This window comes from Amborella trichopoda, chromosome 6 (genome assembly GCF_054954075.1).
Source record: "Amborella trichopoda isolate Santa Cruz 75 chromosome 6, AtrichopodaSantaCruz75HAP2 v2.0, whole genome shotgun sequence".
Lineage (NCBI taxonomy): Eukaryota > Viridiplantae > Streptophyta > Magnoliopsida > Amborellales > Amborellaceae > Amborella > Amborella trichopoda.
In genome coordinates, this window is record NC_142341.1 from 51646833 (window position 1) to 51667747 (window position 20915).

The window sequence follows — 20915 nt, forward strand, 5'->3', positions numbered from 1 at the left end:
TTGTGAACATAGTTATCAATATTAGACCAAACTGGTGGTTCAACCAATCGAGAATCTAGTTTGGTCTAGTCTAAAGTAAATGATCATACCAGTGTGTTGGTTGATCTGGTCTAAAGTAAAAATTTAGTTTTTTACTTTGGTCTTTATTAAACTAAAATAAATAATCATAACAGTGTGTTGATTGGTATAGTCCAAAGTAAAAATCTAGTTTAATCGTGAATCAGTCAAAACCAATGTTTTGGTTGCTCAAACCAGTCGATTTTAAACTATTGTATCTATTTTTTTATTTTTCTAAAATTTAGTCCAACCAGTTTGAGTGGTTGCAGACTAAAGCCTTAATTGATCCGGTGGCCGAGCCGATATTGACAACACTAGTTACGATATTCCCCACCATTCATCCTAGACAAAGACATATTTTTCAAGATAACACTAAAAAAGAATGTCTTTTAATATAATGTCAAATCTACATTATAAAAAAAATTAAATGATATTGATTTTTGCACCCTGACTCTAAAATCTATTTCTTTCATACTTACAAAATATAAAATTTTAAAACACTTATGATCAAACATATTTAAAAATACTTGAAAATAGATTGTATCGTTGACTTTGTATTTATTTTAGGACTTGAAATTATAGTTTTTTGTTGTATTCATACATCACTTGATCGAGATTATCAATTGAAAGGTTATCCAACATCGAAATACTCTCTTCTATAGGATTTTCGAGGTGAACATTATTTCAATAACATGGAGTTGCAACATTATATAAACTTATGATATATATCTAGGAAGTTACTTAGGGGTATTATCAATAAGGGAAAATTTTTTATAGTACTCCAACCCTATCAAAATAAGTAAGGCCTCATCGTAAAACTCACTTAAAGTTATAGTTATGGCATTAGAAAATATTCAAATCGATCATCTTCGCCTCAACCATTATGGTTGTAAAAAATGTTAGAATATCAAGCCCGAAAAATAGTGAATATTATAACACATTATCTAGACTATCTATTTTACCATAAAAATAGGTGTTCACATATCCGCAAGATGTGTACCAATTTTTTAGCTTCATACTGTATTGGAAATTAATTTTAAAGCCATCATAGAGATTTTTGATATCCAAAGTGCTTTCCCATGCCTTATTTTATTTTGATGAAACTTAGGCCTTATAATAAAAGGCAAAAGTTTATATAAAGGCGAAGCCCTAAATAATCAAATTAAGGCACCCCTAAAAAATTAACGAGAAAGGTTATTGCGGGTTGAAAAACCCTCAATTCATCATCTCTCAACATGTATGGACATGAAACAAAATAGATTTTAAGTCTTGAAAATAGTGCATTTTATAATGTATTATCTACACCATCAATTTTTAAGATTTTTAAATGTTTATAAATCTGTACGATCTATACTATTTTAAACTTTAAGTTTTTATAATTAGAGATAAAAATAAATTTTCATACCATCCTAAATATTTATTATACTAAAACAACATATTTCAATACTATTTGAAAGTGCGCTCTATTTAAAGCTTTGGCCTTTTATAAACCAAACTGTAACAAAAGTACGTCTCATTTAAATTGGTCAAGGGGTATATCAGTAATTAAGCCCAGAGTTTAATAAGATTATTCAAACTAAACAGGTCCGTTGACTGCAATCCGAAGTCCTCCTTTCTCTCTCTAGCCCCTCTCTCCTTATCTGGGCAAAACACTCTCTCCACATTTCCTTCATTTTTCTTGCTCTCTCTCTCTAAAAAAATCACTGCCCTTCACTCTCATTTTCAGCGCAACCAATCTCTCTCTTTTTTACAACTCTCTCTCTCTCACAAATACCAACTCTGAGATTTCTTCCTCTCAAGCGCTCTGAAACGTCACTTTCTCTCTCCAAATTCTCTAATGGATGATCCTCCAAAAGACCCAGAGTCCTGATCTCTAAGCATGTCCCAAGCAGATGTCACTTACAGGTACCCTTTTATTCATCTCCAATGTATATTATGTCATGTCCATAGTAGAATTTTAGTTCTCATCCAAAAGCACAAAAAAAAAAGGACGAAATCTCAGAGTTTCATTATCTTGTTAGGATTATTGGATTTCTTGTAGAACTAGGGCAAAAGTGAAAACCCACTAAAGTAATTCTGCTTTTTTTTTTTTCTCCCTTCAATTCTAGAGATTGTTTTGCGCTTATTTTAAGATCCCCGCAAAAGTGATGATTTTTTTTTGCGTGGAAATTTAAGAATGCGGGGTATAGACTTTGATATTGATCTCTAATTTGGAGCTTCTGTATTTTTCATGAATTTGCATCATTGGGTCTCTTTAATCCAATCAGTCATGATGAAAATTTTGAATTTTTGTTATTTGCATTTTGTTAGCTAGGATTCAATGATTACTTCTTTGATGTCATTAGACTGATAATGTTGAATTATTTGGTCATCTATAAAAAACGCGAAATTCTTTTATTGGTTTCACTAGTTAGAGGGTTTTCTCTGAATCTCAACTAGAAATGCTGTTTATAAATCATAGGACCAATGGTATAGAGAGAGAGAGAGAGAGAGAGAGAGAGAGAGAGAGAGAGAGAGAGAGAGACCCAATTACACAATGTTCAAGGACTCCGATGGCTCTTGCCTGCTAAAACTCAGGGTATTTTAAAAATTCAAAAAAAATCAAAATTGATAAATAATTTATATGGAATTTGGATGCTTTTGGACAATGATTTGTGAGTTTTCTTGTCATATTCTCTATTTTTATAGTTTCCTTTTATTTTTTTTGGATTTTTCTAAAGTGTATCCAACTGTAAACCATTTTTTTTCTAAATCCATGTTTTATATATATTTTCAGCTTATTTGTTATTTTTATGTTATTTTTAGTTTTGTTTGGCTTTTACTATTTTTATTTTATTTGTTTACAATTTTTTGAAATTGTTTTCAAACTTTTTGGGTTTTTGGGCCCTGTACATGATTCAAGTGAGTCCACTTGGACTCATTGGAGTAACTTGGCTCAGGCTAGGGCCGAGTCCGCGGCCTGAGCTGAGTTCTTAAACTTGGCAATTGCATATTTTTAAAGAGAGAATGAGAACTAAAGCATATTTATTTTGTTGATTGCACATGTAACTGTGATTCCTATTAGTAAAATCATAGAGAAATAGTTTACTTATTGTCCACTTTGGATTGCTAACAAAATGCATAGCGATGGGATTCATGCATTTTTATTTTGGCCAAGCTTGCCATAGCTTGCTGGGATCAACACCTATCTGGATTCTGGATAACTAGGGAGCTATTTTATGCAGGCTTGATCAACTTCTGTTATTTTTCACTGATAACGTAAAACTTGCATAACCTAATCAGAAAACAAATGTTATGAACTTGATCAACTTAGGTTGGCCTTGAAGTTCAAAAAACATACTTCCTCATATTTTATCTTGTTAATCTTTAGTAGATAAAATCATGGATCAGAGGCATCACAAATGATGGAGAGGAGTGATGTATAATAGGTAGTGAGAGTGAAGAAATCATGAAAGGAAATATGATCCCCCATGAAATAAGACTCCCTGCTCATTTCTTATTTGGCTTGACAGTCGGTCTCCTCATTTTCAGTGCTGCGCATATGATCTATTAGGCATTAGGTGTGCATCTCTCTCTCTCTCTCTCTCTCTCTCTCTCTCTCTCTCTCTTGCTTCTATTGAGTATTTATTTTAGCCTTTTTTATTTTTTTGAGTAATGTTGTGATTCTTCTGACCCTTGGATGTGCACTTGACTAACCCATGCTGACTATCGTATCTCACAAAGCATTGAATACATCTTCCATGATGAACAAGATAGATCTTACAGGGATTGGCAATGGTTACAATCACACAATTGACTGATGAATTCTTCTATAACTGCAATGATAGCAATGACTTACAGTTGATATTATGAATTATAGACTCAGAAATGTCACAAGATGAACAAGCAGAAAAGGATCAGTAATCAAAGATTGTTAAGATTAGAGATTTTTGTGTACTAAAGCATCTGTTCAATCTCCAATAGAACCTTGGACTCTCCTGATAATGTTATTTTTTCAATCATTCTGGTTATTAGGTTAGAATGTTCAGTAACTACTAATTATCTGATGGCTCTGTAGCCTTTTGGATGAAGCAATCTTGGCAAAAAGGTCCTACTTAACCTCACGTTTACTCGCCTTTCCAAAATGGAAGTAAAACGAATAGTTAAAAGTTTTTTCTCTCATGGAGATTCTTCTGTCACCAAGAAGGGAGTTATGCAAACTGCAACCATTTGTTGAATGCTCCAATTTAGTTTTGAAGCGGATGATCGAGCTCGAGTCAACACCCATCCACCCCTCCTATAACCCTCTAATGTATTGGTTTTGGAGGGATGTTGCATCAGAAAGTTTGTGTAAAAATATATGTGGGCAGGCTGCATTAATCAGAATGTTGGATCCTTTTTTTATTTGTTTAAATGAGATAATTCACTGTATAATATTGAAGGAGACAAAATCAAGTGCAACGAGGTGATAAGGCAGCCCGCCGGCCCCAAATAGTTGGGATAAGGTTCAGATGATGATGAGGCGGTAAGGCAGCCCACCAAATGGGTGCTCTGTACAAGCAAGATGATAAATATGTACTGTGTCCCAAAAATTTTGTTCAAGCAAAATACAGAGAAAGCAGCTGTTCTAGGGAGAGGAAGAGAGGTCTCGGGGCCCATTGCTCAAAAAGGTGCCAAAAAACAGAGAGAGCAACTGTTGGTTCTTTCCCTTTTCTTTTTTTCCATTTTTGGAAAATTACCATTTGGTTCTTTTGACGGGCTGGTTCATTTTACAAAGTTTGCTCTATGTGCCATCCGTTATACATTCTTGTCATAAACTGTTCATAGTTAAGCTATTATTGTCCTCAAGATATTTTAGGCTTCATGTTAAGGCATTTTGATACTCATCAATGGAGTTTTTATATGTTCAAAACAAATATCCACAAATTCAGTTGCACCATTGACAAGAAAGGAAGGGGCATGCCAATCATGGTATAGTTGGTTACTTGTTACATTGTAATTCGACGTTTGTGCCATCAAACCTGAGATCTATGTTATTTTCTGCTCATAAGATATTTATTTCTCAATTTTAAATGCACAGAACAAGATAGTATGACCAAAACTGACCACTCTTTGTACCCTATAGACATTTGAATTGTTGGTTTATGATCCATGAACTATGGCCAATTCACAGTCCATGGGGACAACACATAATTGAATTGGACATGATGGAGAGAAAGTTGGACCCACTAGAACAAGCCATAACCCCACTGACAGGCCCAGCCTCTCTCCATCACTGTCCACATTTCAATGGAGAATGATGACGCATTGGACTATTTCCAATGACGATATGCTCTCCCTTGGTTTCTAAACACACTTTTGCCAGCATATTTCTACTGTATGTTCCTCTCTATGATATTTGCTTTACAATATGAGTTTTGTTCTCCTCTTTTGCAGTTGTGGGTCTTGTGGTTACTCCTTGAATTTAAAATCTTCCAACCGAATTACCTCACGCATAGGCTCTGGGTACCAAAAATCCATCAAGAAAGGTGTCATCTCCTTCCTTTCGGTTGATCCAAGCAGGTTCACTCAGATTGATGAGGTCAAGTGTCTCCCTTACTCGTGGGGCCCATTTGGCATGAAAACCAAACTCCTCTGTCGAAATTGTGGGACCCACATTGGCTATGGATATGGCGATTCAGCCTCTAACTGTTCAGATTCAGCCACCCATTCTTCACACAGGAAGTACACTATAAAGATCAGAGCTGTTCAGCCTTTGGATGAGTTCAGCTAGCCCCATGATTCAGGGGCTTAAAGATATAAGTTAATAATTTGAAGCTAAACACTTTTATAAACATTGTCTAAACCAGGTAGCTGGCATCTGCATCTTCCTTTTGATTTGCATTCTAACTTGGCTTTCAAGCTGTGGCACCCTTGGTTGATGATTGATATTCTATCAAAATTGACAAATTGCGTTCCTGGGAATTTCTTAACGAGATTTTAGGATGATCTGTGAATTCTCTGTAAAATTTGTTAAACTTGCACATAGAAATTAGAGCACATTTTCTCTCATAAAATTAGAGAATCTTTGGAGAAACGAGAAAATATTTGCAAAGAAACAAACCATTGATAATCTTTTATTTACATTGTTTTAAAAAAATTGAGCCTCTGTTTACTTATTGCCTTCAAAAGTTGAAAAGATGTGATGAAAAGCACTAGAATTTTTTTATTTTATTTTTTATGGTATGCATTATCTTTCCTTAGTATTTTGGTGACATGCTCATGATATTTCTGAAAATTAGCAGTGCTTTTCTTTTATGGGCTTTATGAAACCATGCGGTTTGTCACAATGCTTTCATCAAGGGAATCACCTGGATGACCAATCCCAAAGGAAAAGAGAGTCGGAAGTTTTCACAACCCAGATATTTAAACCACTCAAAACATCATTTTTCCTTTTATTCTTTTCCTTTTTTCTGATTGAACGAACCAGATTAGGAACCTGTGTCCCATCGGGACCATCAGGAGGAGGCCTGATTGCTGCAACGCTATGGGAACCACTATTGCTGAAATCCCAGACGATTGTTTAGCCATGATCGTGCGTCTCCTCAATAACTGGGAAGACCTCAATGCCTTTAGCCTGACTTGTCAGAGGTGGCTAAGGGTCGACAGCTCAACTCGTGGCTCCTTGAGGTTACGTTGCATCTATACCCCAGAAGCATCTGAGGACTACATTAAATATCTTCCAAGACTCTTAGCCCGGTTCACCCACCTCAGCTCAATATCACTAGCTGGTTGCACCAAACTCACAGACCATGGGCTAGCCTCCCTTTCCCTAAATGGCTCGAGGCTACAAGCACTATGCCTCGACCTGTGCCTGGGCCTTACTGATTCAGGCGTAGCCGACATCTCAGCTGGGTGCCCCAACTTGACCTATATAAGCCTCTATCGATGCAACATCACTGACACTGGGCTTCGAGTCTTGGCTGAGTCTTGCAAGAGCCTAGAACATGTGAACCTTTCATGCACCACGGTCACTGACACGGGGCTTGAGGCTCTATCCTCCGGGTGTCCAAGTCTCACTACACTAGTCATAACCAGTTGTACAGGAATAAGAGGATATGGGCTAAGGCATTGTGGTGAGTTAGCATTGCTGGAGGCTGACTCATGTAGGTTTAGTCCTGAGGGGCTTGCCCATGCAGTGAGTGGGGGTTCGCTCGAGTATCTGAACCTATCAAGCCCGAGGGGCTGGACCGGAGGGGACCAGCTAGGCTCGATTGGGCTCAGGTGCTCGAGCCTAAGGTACTTGAACCTCAGGCTATGTCGGTTTGTGGGGGACGAGTCAGTCTGTGCTATAGCCAAAGGGTGCACTAGGCTAAAGGAGTGGAACCTTGGGGTGTGTCACGGTGTTGGGGTTCTGGGTTGGAGGGCTATAGGGACTGATTGTTTGAATTTGGAGATATTACATGTGAATAGATGCCGGGGCCTATGTGATGTCGGGTTGAGGGCATTAAGGGATGGGTGCAAGAGGCTTAGCGTGTTGCATATTAGCTGGTGCAGGCAGGTTACTAATGCGGGTTTGGAGTCGTTCAAGCTGGCAAGGGGTGGAGTTGAAGTGAGGAGGATTGAGTCTGTAACGTTGCTTGGGCTCAATGAGTTATTGTGTGAGAGGAAGAGGTTGGCTTCATGTGCTCCTTGAAGGTGCTTAGAGGGGAGATTTTTCTGTCTTGAGTGAATTACTTTCGGAGGGAGACCAAGTAGTCTTCTGTTGATTGAAGGTGACTCTCTCTCTCTCTCTCTCTCTCTCAAGTGGGTGATTGGGTAGGCCTACCCTTAGATTTTTTTGTTGTTGGGGGGTTTGTGTTGAGGAGACTTGTGACGGCCTGTTGTTATGAATGTTTCAGCTTTGAGTGGATATGATTATTCAGTTGTTAGATGACCCTCTCTCTCTCTCCATGTGTATGTAAAGTTGAATTGAGTGGATATGATTATTCAGGACTTGTTGGACTCTCCCTCCGTGTGTGTGCAAAGTTGAGATTTTATCTGATTCATTGAGTTTAACTCAAGTCTGATGCTTGAAAATCCCCATGATCCATTTGCATCTAATATCTAATTTATAAGTTTATCAATGTTGTCCAGTTACATACTTCTCTTTCGGAGGCGACAGCTATCCCCATCTTAACCAATATGATTTTTTCCCAAAGAAAAGCTGTCCAATGTTAACATAAAGAAAAAAGTTTATATAAGGTTGTAATAAGTAAGGTATAGAAGTAAGGTGTACCTTGTAAATTCAATAAAAAAGAGTTAGACTTGTAAATCCAATAAAAAAGAGTCGGAAAATCTTTCAATTGGTCATTTCAACATCAAGATGTATAGATATATGTAAAAAAAAATGTATAATCATTGACCATTAGATTTGAATTCGGATGGTTGAGGTTGCATAACTCATTGAGCATAAAATCCAAAAAGAAAATTCTCAAATATTGTGACACTTTTATTTATCAGAATGTACGTTCAATGCAGCCTAAAAATGATTACTTGGACCACTGATTTTCACCATTGATTTTCAAGATTCTCAAGGGTTTATTAATATGATTTGTACCTTTTTAAAATTATAATTTTTATAGTTAAGGTTAAACATGAATATTTTCAAGATTCTCAAGTGTTTATTAATCTGATTTGTACCTTTATTAAGATTTGAATTTTTATATATAAAGTTAAAGATGAATTTCGAAGCTATCATAAGGTTTCCGATATTAGATCCACATAACGTGGCAAATGGTACAAGGCGAGCACCTTTTACAACCGTTGACATAAATATTACGATGCCCAAGTATCATGTAATTCCTTGAACTCTATGAAAAAAAAGTATAGAATGATGGCATTTACATATGGTACAATGAGGTTAATAATATATGAAAAAGTATAGAATGATGCCATTTACATCCTGGTACAAAAAGGTACTATTAACCTCTCTCCTTTCTCAAACTTTGTTGGAAGTTAACCGACTATGCATCACTTATCGTACACATTCCACTACATTTGTTCTAGTTATCTGACAGCCAAAAAAAAATAGCAGTGAAAGCTGCGTTTGAACGAAGTTGCTCAAGAACAAGAAACAGAATTACCACTCTTTCAGTGCATCCAAGACTAGGAGGATCTCGCCAAGTAACTCAACTCAGGCCAGGAGCCAGAGACAAGTCTCAGACCATTCTCCATTATAGAATCATAAGACTGCAAACACACAATTGCCCAAAAGTACACAATACAAAATGATGCAAAATACTGAAACAATTGCCCTCCTCTATCCATGGAGTATATGTATTGTCATTATCACTACAATATGCTAACAAAAGGTGCACCATGCAGATATATACCCATGAATCCATCTCTTCATGTTAAGACATCACTCTTCCATATCCTGCCACATGGCCATACATAGTTATACATGCAAAAATACTCACGCACCATCTTTCATGTACGGCCAAAAATAGGCATCTACAAGGTATAACAGCAACATCAATCAATAGTCATACACGGAGGCGTGATTAATAGATGCCCCAGCATGGGTCATATGCATGATGGATGATGAGTAGAACTTAACAGCATGGTTGAGAGCCATTTATGACATCATCATGAATCCGCGAAGGTTGGGAACCAGGAATGTCATCATGATTCTAGATTTGTTGCATGTTTTCTGAGCAAATGACATGGACATTGATGGCCCCCATTTTATGGACTGTTTAAGGAGAGGTATTGATTGCTTTCTTGACTTCAACATTAGTAGCCATCGGTTGAAAACCAGTAAAGCTTTCCGAGCACATTACATGGGCATCAATATCCTCTGTTTTATGGAATGGTTGAGGGTGGGAATTGATTGCTTGTGTGACTTCAACAGTGGTGGCCTCTGTCTTATGGCATGGTTGTTGACGAGAGGAATCAATTGCTTTCATGGCTTTAGTATTGGCCTCTGTTTTATGGCATGGTGGAGGAGAGGATTCAATTACTTTAATGGCTTCGGTATTGACGACCTCTGTTCTACGGCACGGTTGAGGAGAGGAATCGATTGGTTCAATGGCTTTCGTATCGGTGTCCTCTGATTTAATTGAGTCCATGGCTTCAGTTTCTGGAGGATGACATCGCTTCGTAAAAAATGTAGTGATCCCCTTCTTCACTTTTCCTCTCTCTGGAAAAGCAGAAAAAAAAAATCTTAGGAAACTAGGAAGGGAGATTCGTATTTAAATTCTAATACATTTATAAATAAGCCTTAAAAATTCAGTGAAACAGAGTTCAAGAGAAAACCCCAATAAAGATCCAACTTGTTTCCTACAACTTACCTGGCAAGACAGACTTCCCTAACTTGTCCAGGATCTCTTTCTTTACCTGCACAGTAACAATGCCCTTTTCATTAACATGAACTTACAAGCTTTATGGAAGAAACACCATTTATGAATATATATAAACCCAACAAACCTGCCAACGTTTGTGCAAAAAGGTTGCAATTTCTAGCACTTTGCAACGCAAATCTGCTCTGGAAACCAAAGGAAACTTTCTTTGCAAGCACTTGAACAGCTTCCTTGTTTCATATGAGAATGACTGGATGCACCAGACCTGAATTCCAAATCCCCATCCGTTCATTAATAATCAGGGTTGAGAAATTGCATCTTCCATTTGAATGATTCATTTGTTTCCAAATACAGTAATACATCAGAAAACAGATCCCAAAAATATCTCATTGTATCTGACACAAATCCTTTCCATATTGGTTCCCATGTACAAAACTGATAAACTCTCAAACTTAATAACCAATACCATTATTTGCATGCATGCGTGCTATCTGTTATGAGATACGAAATGTTTAGTAGAATTATCTGATGTTGTGCAAAATATTCATGATCCCCCTATCAAATCTGATACAAATCCTTTCCACCATATTGATTCTTATAAACAAAACAAACTAGCCCCATCAATTTTCACAACAGATACTAAAACAACATATAAATTGGTCTTGAAAGGTAATTCTTTTGTACATATTACATTGAACAATACAATAACATAAATATTTCAATAATTATCTAACATTGCTTAAAATAGACATGAATATCTTTCTGCACACCTTTCTCAGCCTGTTTTATCCTTAGTTCATCTCACGTTTTGAATTTTCACTTTTTTTTCACATCTTGGATTTTGACTTTGTTTTGGCTTTAGATTAATTTGCAGACAAAGAGAACAGACCAATAAAGAGAATAGGATAACGAAACAGAAAGAGAGAAAGAGAGAGGGTGGGCTATAAGGATTGCCAGAGCCCTTTCTTTATTCTTATTCATATTCATACAATGCTACTATGGTAGGTTTTTGTGATTAAATTTTTTATCATTTTCACAATTGTTTCCTAACACCAAAATGCTAAACGATGACCCCCAGAGGTAGCAGTTTTGGGAGGTTTTACGGCACCATGAAGAATAGGGAGAAACTTAAATTCATTAGTCATTACAGGTATCAAAATATCTAACTAATCCTGAAACCAAAATGCTAAACAGCTTTCACCAAAAGTACTGGTTCTGGAAGGTTTTACAGCACCATGATAAATAGGGCAAGTGATACTCACAATTTCAGGCAAATCAGCATCGTATAAGACAGTAGCTGTTGTTACAGATGGAGTCATGCTGCTCTTACTTTGTCTCCTGGGGGCCTCTTCTTTGTTCGTCTTGCAAGATTCAGATTCTTTCTTAGGCTTCCTCTTTGGGACCTCCTCATTGGTCTTACAAGACTCAGGTTCTTGAGAAAGCTCTACACATGCACCTTCAAAACATGGCCTTATGCTCAGAGCTTGTAGACACAGTTGTTCAACCCTGGGGTTGCCTGTGACATCTTCCGCCACCATTAGATTGAGCTTCTCATGCATCAGGTTTGTTATCACCAATGCGTGGTTTCTTCGAAGGGCTTGTTCTGTGAGATTATTGAGGTATCTCTGTTGTCTTAGCAATGCCCTGAATTCTTCAGTTTCATGTTCAGGCTTGACTTCACAACCACTAGTTCCCTCCTCATCTGTCAGGCTATTAACCTGCACTCCCTGAATATAAAAGGAGAAGAAATTAAAGAAAGTTTGATCTCAGTTACACATCATTTCCAAATTGTGACGAATTTTCCCTCAACTATCATGCCAAGTTAATAAATGTCATGCCAAGTTCACTTTCCAATATCTGGCTTAAGAAATTGGAATTCAAGCAGCTGTATGAATGCGCTTTTTTGAAACAAGGGTAATGAAAAGCCAATATATGAATTAAAGACATAGTAGTCCACTTGGATACTCAAAACAACAATATGAATTATAGGTACATATGGTAGTCCATTCAGATGGATAGTCAAGAAACAAGTTTGCTGAAAGCTGCAGGAAATGAAAAATGAAACCCAGCATATTTGGATGGATATACCATAAGGTATTGTAGGGGATTAGGATATGAGTAATGATCCTATAGGACCCTCCCCCACCCATGAGTGTAGGACCCTAAAGGATCACCATTAAAGTTAGCATGAATATCTAGAAAAGTTATAACATGGGTGTGGGACTTGACTTTTCTATAGATCCGTGCCAAATTTAATGGTAATCCTTTGGGGTCCTACACACATGGGTGGGGGAGGTTCCTATAGGATCATTTCTCTTGGGATATAAATACTAGAGAATAAACAGGACTAAATGCATACTCAAACCACATAAGTTTCAGCAAATAAATTTTGAAATCGATAGTCAGCAGTCAGCACCTCAAAAAATAGCCATGGAAGAGTTACCTCATTTTCTGAAAGATAGCCATCAGGAACAAGGAAGCTATCTTCACTTCCATCTTCATTCTCAGTCTTTAAATTATCTTCAGCTTCCTTATCTTCCTCATCATCTTTATCTAAGTCAGACAAGCTTTCACCTGGATCATCCTGCAAGAGAAGCAAAGCAGCTGTTACCAATTGGTAGTAGCAACAAAAGACTTAGGCAAAGAACATGACTTAAAGCTAATACCTCTTCCCATTCTTCGTCACTCTCAATTGTATAGTCCAAGGTGGGATCTTTTGAGAAAGGATGGCGTGCTCCAACAACATCACTGTAAGAAGAAGATAAGAATCTTAATTATCATATGGAGCCATAGAAGACAGAAGTCTCTATGAACACACAGCAGCAGTTGGGATCTTTACTGACATAAGCAGACCTTATTAGCACTCATCATCTAGAAATGGGAAACTACAACAATGCCACTCATTTTCATAATTCTGCAAAAAGTAGCACCAGTCTTGGAAATATTATAAGACTAACCCTAAAGCTGGTAAGTCACAAAAGGTCTCCCACACTGTAGAATAATGACAAAACCATAACAAAAGAACTCCTCCCTCCAAAACAAAGGCAACTTTACATCCATTTCCCACTCTCCACAATAAAGACAACCATATCCCCCATGCAAAACCCCTCTCTCCAAATCAAGGGCAACTTTGGGTTCCCCAGCTGCCTGGAATACATGGTACAAGAAACCTTGGATGGTACAGGCTACAGCATTTGTCCCTTAATCAAAATTTGTAATTTCTCTAAACAATCTAGATTTTGTTGCACCCTGGTATGCATTCAAAAGTCAAGGGGAACTTTTATAGGTTACTGTGGTTTGAACATGAACAAAGAAGGCTTACCTTTTCTTGGACATAGTACCATAATATGCAGGCCTGTGACTCTTATAAAATTGCAGAAGCTTTTTAGTCTTTTTGCACAACCGAAAGAAGGTCGGTGAAGCATTATGGCATAAACTATCATCAGATGCCATCACACCCCATCCATCATCGAGCTTCTCTATGTGATGATCAGTTGAGTCATTGGTGTCATTAAAGGCAAGCCTTTTAGCTGTTAGAGTTGTGATTTTTGAAGAATTTTCAACTTCGGAACATGATCCTTGTAGCCTAAGCTCCTTTATCACAGCAACCTTGGGATTGTGACGCATACCCCACCGTTGAGATTTCTTCTTTCGAAGGGAGCAATTTTGCCATGTACCCAAGTGTGATCTACATAACAAAAAAAAACATACTATATCATAAGAACTGTATGCAAATAAAAAATACATGTAACTTTCTTAAATTACAGTCATGATAATAACCTTAAAAGGTCAGATAGTTCCATTGCCTCATAATGAGAAAATGCGTGATCCATTGCCAATATTACTGCATTGGATATTTGCTCATTCTTGTGAGGAGAACGAGGAGAAGACACCTTGGTCGGTGATATGTTGACATTAGAATTACTCTTGAAAAAACGTTTCATCATAGCAGCTTGCTTCTGTACACTGAGTTGCTTCTTGCGTTCAGCTTCTTCTTTTTCACGACGTCTCTTATCTTTCTCGGCTTCTTCTTGCTGCTTCTTAAGTTGCTTTTTTGATTCAGCTTCTTCCTTTTCATGACGTCTTTGTTCTTTCTCAGCGTCCTCTTGCTGCCGCTTAAGTTGCTTCTTCAGTTCAGCTTCTTCTCGTTCACGACGCCTTTGTTCTTTATCCGCTTCATCTTGTTGGCGCTTAAGTTCCTTTTCACGTTGCCTTTCTTCTCTTTCAGCTTCTTCCATCTGGCGCTTCAGTTCCTTCCCCTGACAAGAGAAACATGTTCTAAATTATGTGGCTTAAAGGAAAAAGCATAAATTGTCTTCTTCTTTTTTTCCCAAAGCGCAAAATGTTTGAACTCTTAATTCAGACTTACAGATACTATTCCCATTAATAACATATTATCAACAATTTCAAAAAAGACATAATTTAATTAAATAACCCAGTGGACCGAAAATGAATAATGAGTAAAGTTAATGAGCGTGTCATTATTCGATTGCCAGTATCAGATCCGCCTCAATTTGGCTAAAGAGGGTGAAGCATTCGGTTTCAGCCTACCAACTGAAGCTGAAAACCAAAGCATGTAAAAACTCTGACCAAGTTTTACCAATATACAATTTTAGGGTTATATTAGCAAACAGTTGAACGTACTATTTGGCTTTTTTCCACTTCACTTCGGCCAAAGAGGATGAAGTATTCAGATTCAGCGTCCAAACTGAAGAAAAGTACTCTCAAAACCATAGCATGTAAAAAACTGTGCAATTATTTGGAGAAAACTCAGTAGTTCTCAATATAAAATGATAGGTCTATATTAGGGTTTATATTAGGAGGTTGGAACTTTTTAAAATGAACTAAATGACATAGGAAGAAGGAGCTTTCGATGTTTGTAAGTTACTTACAAAAGATTTATTGTTGCCAACTTAAGCACATGACATAATAACCTATCTTTCTAGGTTCGACTGTAAAACTAAAATACACTCCCACTTATTGAGGCTTCGGCACACATACGTAGAATACGTCCAAATTTTTTATGCACAATTAAACTCTTTAAAAGTATCAAATTAACAATATCCACAAGATCTTCACCAAATATATGTCAGCAACAATCATGGATGAGTAATAAAGATTAAGGAACCGTTCATTCATCCATTTATTATTGCCAACTTCATTAAGAACATGACATAATAACCCATCTTTCTATCTTTATAGGTTCAAATTCAAACATAAAATATGCGCCCACCTATATTGGGGCTTCAACAGACATACATAGATTAAGTCCACAATGTTGTTTTTGAGAATGAATAAGTCCATATTTTTTGTTTCAAAATTGAACTCTGTGAAAATTAACTATAAAATATTCTTTCAAGGGTGCATTTTGCATAGGGATGCATCCGTAGGTGTAGAGGTAAGGTGCACCTTCAAATTTTATCATGGTATATAATTTTGATGTAAAATGTTCTTAGGATTACCTCAAAATCTATTTTTATATCTAATTATAAAATTTTAAATTTCAAAAATGGTTAAAATCAAATAGATCTATAAACATATGAAAATCTTGAAAATGGAGGTGTAGATAATATGTTGTAAAATGCACTATTTCTGAGACTTTTTTAATTTTTCATAGTCATACATCTCGATGTTGAGATGATCAATCAAAGGGTTTTTCAACATTAAAACTACCTTTTCCGATGGATTTTTGAGGGGCATCCGTAGTTCTACATTATAAGGTAGCATCCTTATATAAACTTTTTCATTCTTTCAAATTACAAATACCAAACTAACAATATCCAGAAAACTTCCATAAAAAATATTATGATGAATCCTTTGGCCTTTTCAGCCCTTTCAAACAAAAAAGAACGTGTATGTACGTGTACGTGTAGCAGCACTTCTGCTAGCCCACAGGCTGATGGAAATGTATCAGCCCAATAACCAAAATTGAACCACCAAGGGCAATCTAGGCAATTCACCAACAAGATTACGCGTATTATTGTTAATTTTACTTTTGCTCTTTTTTTTTGTTGTTTTTTTTAGTATGCCTAGGTCAGGCTCACATACCCTCCAAAAGTTTTGTCTATTGTGCTTGTTAAACAAATGACCCATATAATATCATTTTTGTGGCCATAACAACTTCATGACCAAGAATCAGTCTCATCTGGGTCAGATGGTGTTGAAGGGAGAGTCCCACCATACAATTTCAATAAATATTTGCACAGCCATACTTTCTCTTGATCACTGACCAACCAATTGATTGAAGGATGATAAACCCATAGGTCACGAATGTTACTATGACCATATGGATGTTATTATATTTTACCTTTAAAGAGTGTCTGAAGGCTTCCCCCAATCGGAAGCACTTCTCTTCCCCAGCCAAACTGAAGAGGGCTCTGGAGAGGATATAAATCTAATGATGACATTCATTTAGTACGTGCCTAGCAAATATATAAGAAAACTTGTTCCTGCGACAGTGTCATGTTGATTCACACATTAAAAATCAGTAACCTAATGCATGTTAAGCTCTCTGATGACAACTATCAACAAATGCAAATCAACCAAGTTCTTCAATTCTACCATATTTTTAAGCTCACGATCCAATAGCTTCTGCTCCTGCTCCCCAATCACCTCCCTGGATTATGTATAAACTGGTTAGATTTGTTAGAGCAGTCAAGAACATAAATGCATTTACACAATGCCTAAGTACAACCAACTATAAGCACACACCTTCCTGCTTCAATCTTTTGCAGTAAGTTTGATACTAAATCACGTATACGTTCCAAATTTAATATTTTCCGAAGTTTTCCAGATGCTTCCATTATTTTTGCTTTGTAATCATTTTCATTTTCTTGTGCTGACAATGATGATATCATCTCTGAAATCGGCAAAACAATGTCAATAACCTTCAAAACCAGAAGGGATAAAAAATATAGATTCAAATTCAGCTCCTGTACACAGCACCTGAAAAATAATAATGAAGCAAACCATGATAATGCCAAACAGTACACCATAGGAATGGAATCCTTTTGTGTTTCAACTTTCATTTTAAAAATTTTGCTATAAGAAAGATTATCACTTTGCCAAAATGATGAGAAAAGCAGAATAAAGAGAAAGAATATTATACAGTCAAGCATAGACTGCATAGTAAAACACAAAATCAGGTAGCCCACCAGAAACTGCAGCAATTCTTTCCCTGATCCTCCGTCGACCAGTGCGCCTAATTTTCAAAATTCCATGGTGGGCCTTGGGGAGTAGCTTCAATTCTCTCGTCTGTATCATTTTAAACAAATAGTTTAGTAAAAGGAAATCACCGAAAATAATAATAGACGGAAAATAAAATACAAAAAAGAAAAAACTGTTTGCGTAAAATCTAAACAAAAAATAAAGTATCTCAATACATACCATACAATAGTTCAAAAACATGAAAGCCACCACTAAATCAATAATCAATAAAATCCAATGATTGCAAATAAAATAGTTACACAGAGAGACAACAATATCTAAAAGAAACTGTAATGTGCACAAAAGCCACTTATTCAAAAACTTGAATTTCTCCGCAGCTTTGCAAAAGGAAACCATGGTAAAGTTTATAGGGTCACAAAAAGAAAGCCATAAAGAGGAAACTACGCACAGATGGCGGAAAAAACCATAATAGGCATGCTTAAATAGTAGGTCCAAAAACCAAAACTAATAAAGAGTCAGAACTATTTTCATTCTCACAAAATAAAAATAGCCAGAGAATGAGATAAAACAATGGCATGACAGATGCTATCATATATTGGCCAATGAATCAGTATCTTGAAAGTCCCCATTCATAATGAAAATGAATAAGAAAACGAATAAAAGCTCCATTCATCAACAACCATAATGAATAAGAAAACCATAAAAACCCCATCCATAACCAAAATGAATAAGAAACGAACAAAAAACCATCCATCAATAACCGAGATGAATAAGAAAACCAATAAAAACCCACAACGTGAGAAAGCAGAGAGGTAGAGCGATATGCAGACATGTAAGTATAAAAAATGGAACACGGTAAGCACAGCAACAAAATGAAAAAGGGGTGGGGGGAGGGAGGGGGGAGAGAGAAAGAAAGTGCAATAGATATAAAGGAATGATTTGAAACCATCACCTCCCAGCACCAAAGGCAAGGCTTTGATTCATCTTCCATTAAATCTGCATTTGGATTTTCAATACCATACTTATTTCTTATCCCAACACGATGAATAGAGTTTTGAACACTCAAAAGTGTAATGTTCGCCCCTTCTCCTCCCTTTCTCTTCAGGCTCTTCAGAACACTATCAACGAGCTTTTTCAATGGCAATTCGCTCTCCTCGATTAAACATGCAATAACTGAATCCATTGATCCATTCAAATCCACACCCAAATCTGTTTTCTCACTCATAAATTCATCATAATACCTTAACAAACCCTGAATTTCTTCACGAAATGCAGCAATTTTCAACTCCTTCTCTTCCTGACTCATGTTCCCCTCTAAAGATCGCCGCTTCCTCTTGCGTTTAGGCAAATCCTGGCTTTGAATTGGCGATACCAAACCCCTACAATCCATATCACAAGAAACCCCTGATTTCTCCATTGGTTGCCCATGTGATTCTATTGCCATGACTGCAACAGGAGAAACCCTAGGGTTTTCATGCTCGATCATTCTTGTTTTAGGGCTACGTTCTTCTACAGATGAAGAGCATTTGTTCAGAACACATTCCCCCATCGAAGCAAACAAGCAAGATTTAAAAAGCACAGATCGAATACGGAAATGGCAAATGCGAGTGAGACTAAAACAACCGTAAAATCCAATCGAAACAGATAACAAAACGATCCAAATGAAGATCGGAGAAAGTTATCTGAGACTGAAACTAGGGTTTCCTGGGGCTCCCGCAACTGCGACACCTTCGATTTTCCCTGAACTCTGCAAAAATGCCAGGTTCACAAGACAATAATCACCAACAAAAGCCATGAATCTATAAATTTTACGGAGATAAAATATGACAATTGCCGCCAATATTCAAACCTAAGTTTTAGAGAGAGTGTGTGAGTGAGGGTGTGTGTTTTGGAGTGAGAAAATGGATGAAGAATTTGGTGCGCTTTAATTGAAGACGGAAGAGGCGTAATGAAATCTGGAGTGGGTGCAGTGTCAGATCGGACGGTTGTAAACGGCCGATGATTTTTTGTGAGCGCTCATGACCATTGGATCATGGGCGCTAGAGCGGGAGTTAAAAACCGACACGTAGAATTTGTTCCCGCCACAACCCATTATTTTTTTGGCACGCGCCAATGGCTGGAAAAATGACAATATTGCCCTCAAATCAATAACTAATAACAGATTTGCCATAAGGATTTGGCTGTGGATTACATTGTGATCCATATGAGCATGGAAGTCAGTAATCGTTGTCACTGTCCAAATGATAGATGGACGGTAAAGGAGATAAATAATCTAGAATACTGAATTAGTTGATCCCACTTTCTCTTTTGCCACGGTCCATTTATTAGATGGATGGAGATAGGCCTTGCCAGTGGATAATTCCCATGGTCATGCGGATCAAACTATACTTTCCTCGTAATATAGTAGTAGTATCTTCATCCCCAATGCTAGACTAGAAAACTAGTCTGAGGTTCACCTTGTTCACTTCTATTCGCATGAAAAAACAACCCCTTATTAAAATTTAATGCTGCATATAGTGCTCCGGCGTGAGCAAAATGTGCACTTGTTTCTTCAAGCAAAACACACAAAAAATAAAATGAACTAATCTGAAATTTTGGAGTCTATTTTAGAATCACCTGATGAGTATTTTGGAAAAAAGTAGTTTGTGAGCCTCTGGACACCCAATTCTAGCCATCAAGAAATGTAAAACTTTATTTATATAAGGTTATGAAATGTAAAATATTTGTTTTAGTTTGACAGAGTAGGTTTGACACGTCTTTTAAAATGTTATTAGATCTATCGAACTAAAATAAATTGATAGTATAGATTATTGCAACTTTGCTATACAAGTAAGATCGAAACTTTATAAAAACTTCTTTGTTTATATAAATTATCTTTCCTTTTGAGTTGTTAAGTTTTAGGGTCCTGAAAGTTCTTCTAGCTAGGTTTATGGATATGGAACAAAAATCAGGGCCCTAAAAGTTCCCCTAAGAGTTGTGCATATGGAACAAATCAAGCTCCTATGTGAGCACAAAATTTATGAACCAAAGTAAAGTATATATATCTTAGGTAAATTATTAGTTTGTATTAAAACTTTTTATTTCAATGGCATCATCCCTTTTAAATTAACCCAAATGTGCATTAAAGCTCCCTATATATATATATTTTTTTTTTCAAAAGTAAGAAGAACACCTATCATGATCACACTGTCTTAAGGCCGGTTTGGAAATACCACTTGATCTAGATATTCCCTTGTGTCCCTTTTTACTTAGGGCACGCTTTTTATGTGCGTATGATCTAATATTTTAAGTGTATATAAATTCTTACAGGGAGACCATGAATATATAAAAATATTTATTTTAATTAAATAAAAATCATATTTTATAGAATAAATTAGACCAATTATTTTT

The 20915-nt window shown here is 36.6% G+C and overlaps 3 protein-coding genes across 5 annotated transcripts; 2 read left to right on the plus strand and 1 right to left on the minus strand.

The window, feature by feature from the left end:
• Positions 1 to 1648: 1648 nt before the first annotated feature.
• On the plus strand, positions 1649 to 8024 carry LOC18448653 (uncharacterized protein At4g08330, chloroplastic). The gene is made up of 3 exons (XM_020676304.2): positions 1649 to 1962; positions 3570 to 3617; positions 5473 to 8024. Exons 1-3 carry the CDS (start codon positions 1937 to 1939, stop codon positions 5807 to 5809), a joined length of 411 nt encoding a protein of 136 aa, XP_020531963.1. The 5' UTR covers positions 1649 to 1936; the 3' UTR covers positions 5810 to 8024.
• Positions 6563 to 8024, plus strand: LOC18448652 (RNI-like superfamily protein). The gene has a single exon (XM_006858713.4). The coding sequence runs from the start codon at positions 6563 to 6565 to the stop codon at positions 7709 to 7711; it is 1149 nt and encodes a 382-aa protein (XP_006858775.1). The 3' UTR covers positions 7712 to 8024.
• Positions 8025 to 9298: 1274 nt separating this feature from the next.
• FAS1 (chromatin assembly factor-1 (FASCIATA1) (FAS1)) lies at positions 9299 to 19566 on the minus strand. 3 transcript variants are annotated; one of them, XM_020676295.2, is made up of 13 exons: positions 19375 to 19566; positions 18478 to 19272; positions 17513 to 17612; positions 17070 to 17217; positions 16920 to 16974; positions 14139 to 14617; positions 13681 to 14046; positions 13025 to 13106; positions 12802 to 12942; positions 11621 to 12085; positions 10486 to 10623; positions 10350 to 10395; positions 9299 to 10198 (listed from the first exon to the last, which is right to left on the minus strand). In XM_020676295.2, the coding sequence occupies exons 2-13, from the start codon at positions 19072 to 19074 to the stop codon at positions 9756 to 9758; spliced, it is 3060 nt and encodes a 1019-aa protein (XP_020531954.1). In that variant the 5' UTR covers positions 19075 to 19272; positions 19375 to 19566; the 3' UTR covers positions 9299 to 9755. The 3 variants fall into 3 exon arrangements, with proteins under 3 accessions (XP_020531954.1, XP_088725350.1, XP_088725351.1); XM_088869224.1 differs by lacking the exon at positions 19375 to 19566 and having other exon boundaries at positions 18478 to 19281; XM_088869225.1 differs by lacking the exons at positions 16920 to 16974; positions 17070 to 17217; positions 17513 to 17612; positions 18478 to 19272; positions 19375 to 19566 and adding an exon at positions 16666 to 16880.
• Between the last annotated feature and the right edge of the window lie 1349 nt (positions 19567 to 20915).

Bases quoted from the DNA above. Each gene is read 5' to 3' on its own strand.
- LOC18448653 (XM_020676304.2), top strand. From the start codon at position 1,937: ATGTCCCAAGCAGATGTCACTTACAG. The intron at 1,963-3,569 runs GTACCCTTTTAT...TTGGCTTGACAG, and splicing joins CAAGCAGATGTCACTTACAG to TCGGTCTCCTCATTTTCAGT. The intron at 3,618-5,472 runs GTGTGCATCTCT...CCTCTTTTGCAG, and splicing joins TATGATCTATTAGGCATTAG to TTGTGGGTCTTGTGGTTACT.
- FAS1 (XM_020676295.2), bottom strand. From the start codon at position 19,074: ATGGGGGAATGTGTTCTGAACAAATGCTCTTCATCTGTAGAAGAACGT. The intron at 12,086-12,801 runs GTAACTCTTCCA...TTTTATATTCAG, and splicing joins GCTATCTTTCAGAAAATGAG to GGAGTGCAGGTTAATAGCCT. The intron at 10,624-11,620 runs GTGAGTATCACT...TTTGGAATTCAG, and splicing joins ATGCTGATTTGCCTGAAATT to GTCTGGTGCATCCAGTCATT.
- LOC18448652 (XM_006858713.4), top strand. From the start codon at position 6,563: ATGGGAACCACTATTGCTGAAATCCCAGACGATTGTTTAGCCATGATC.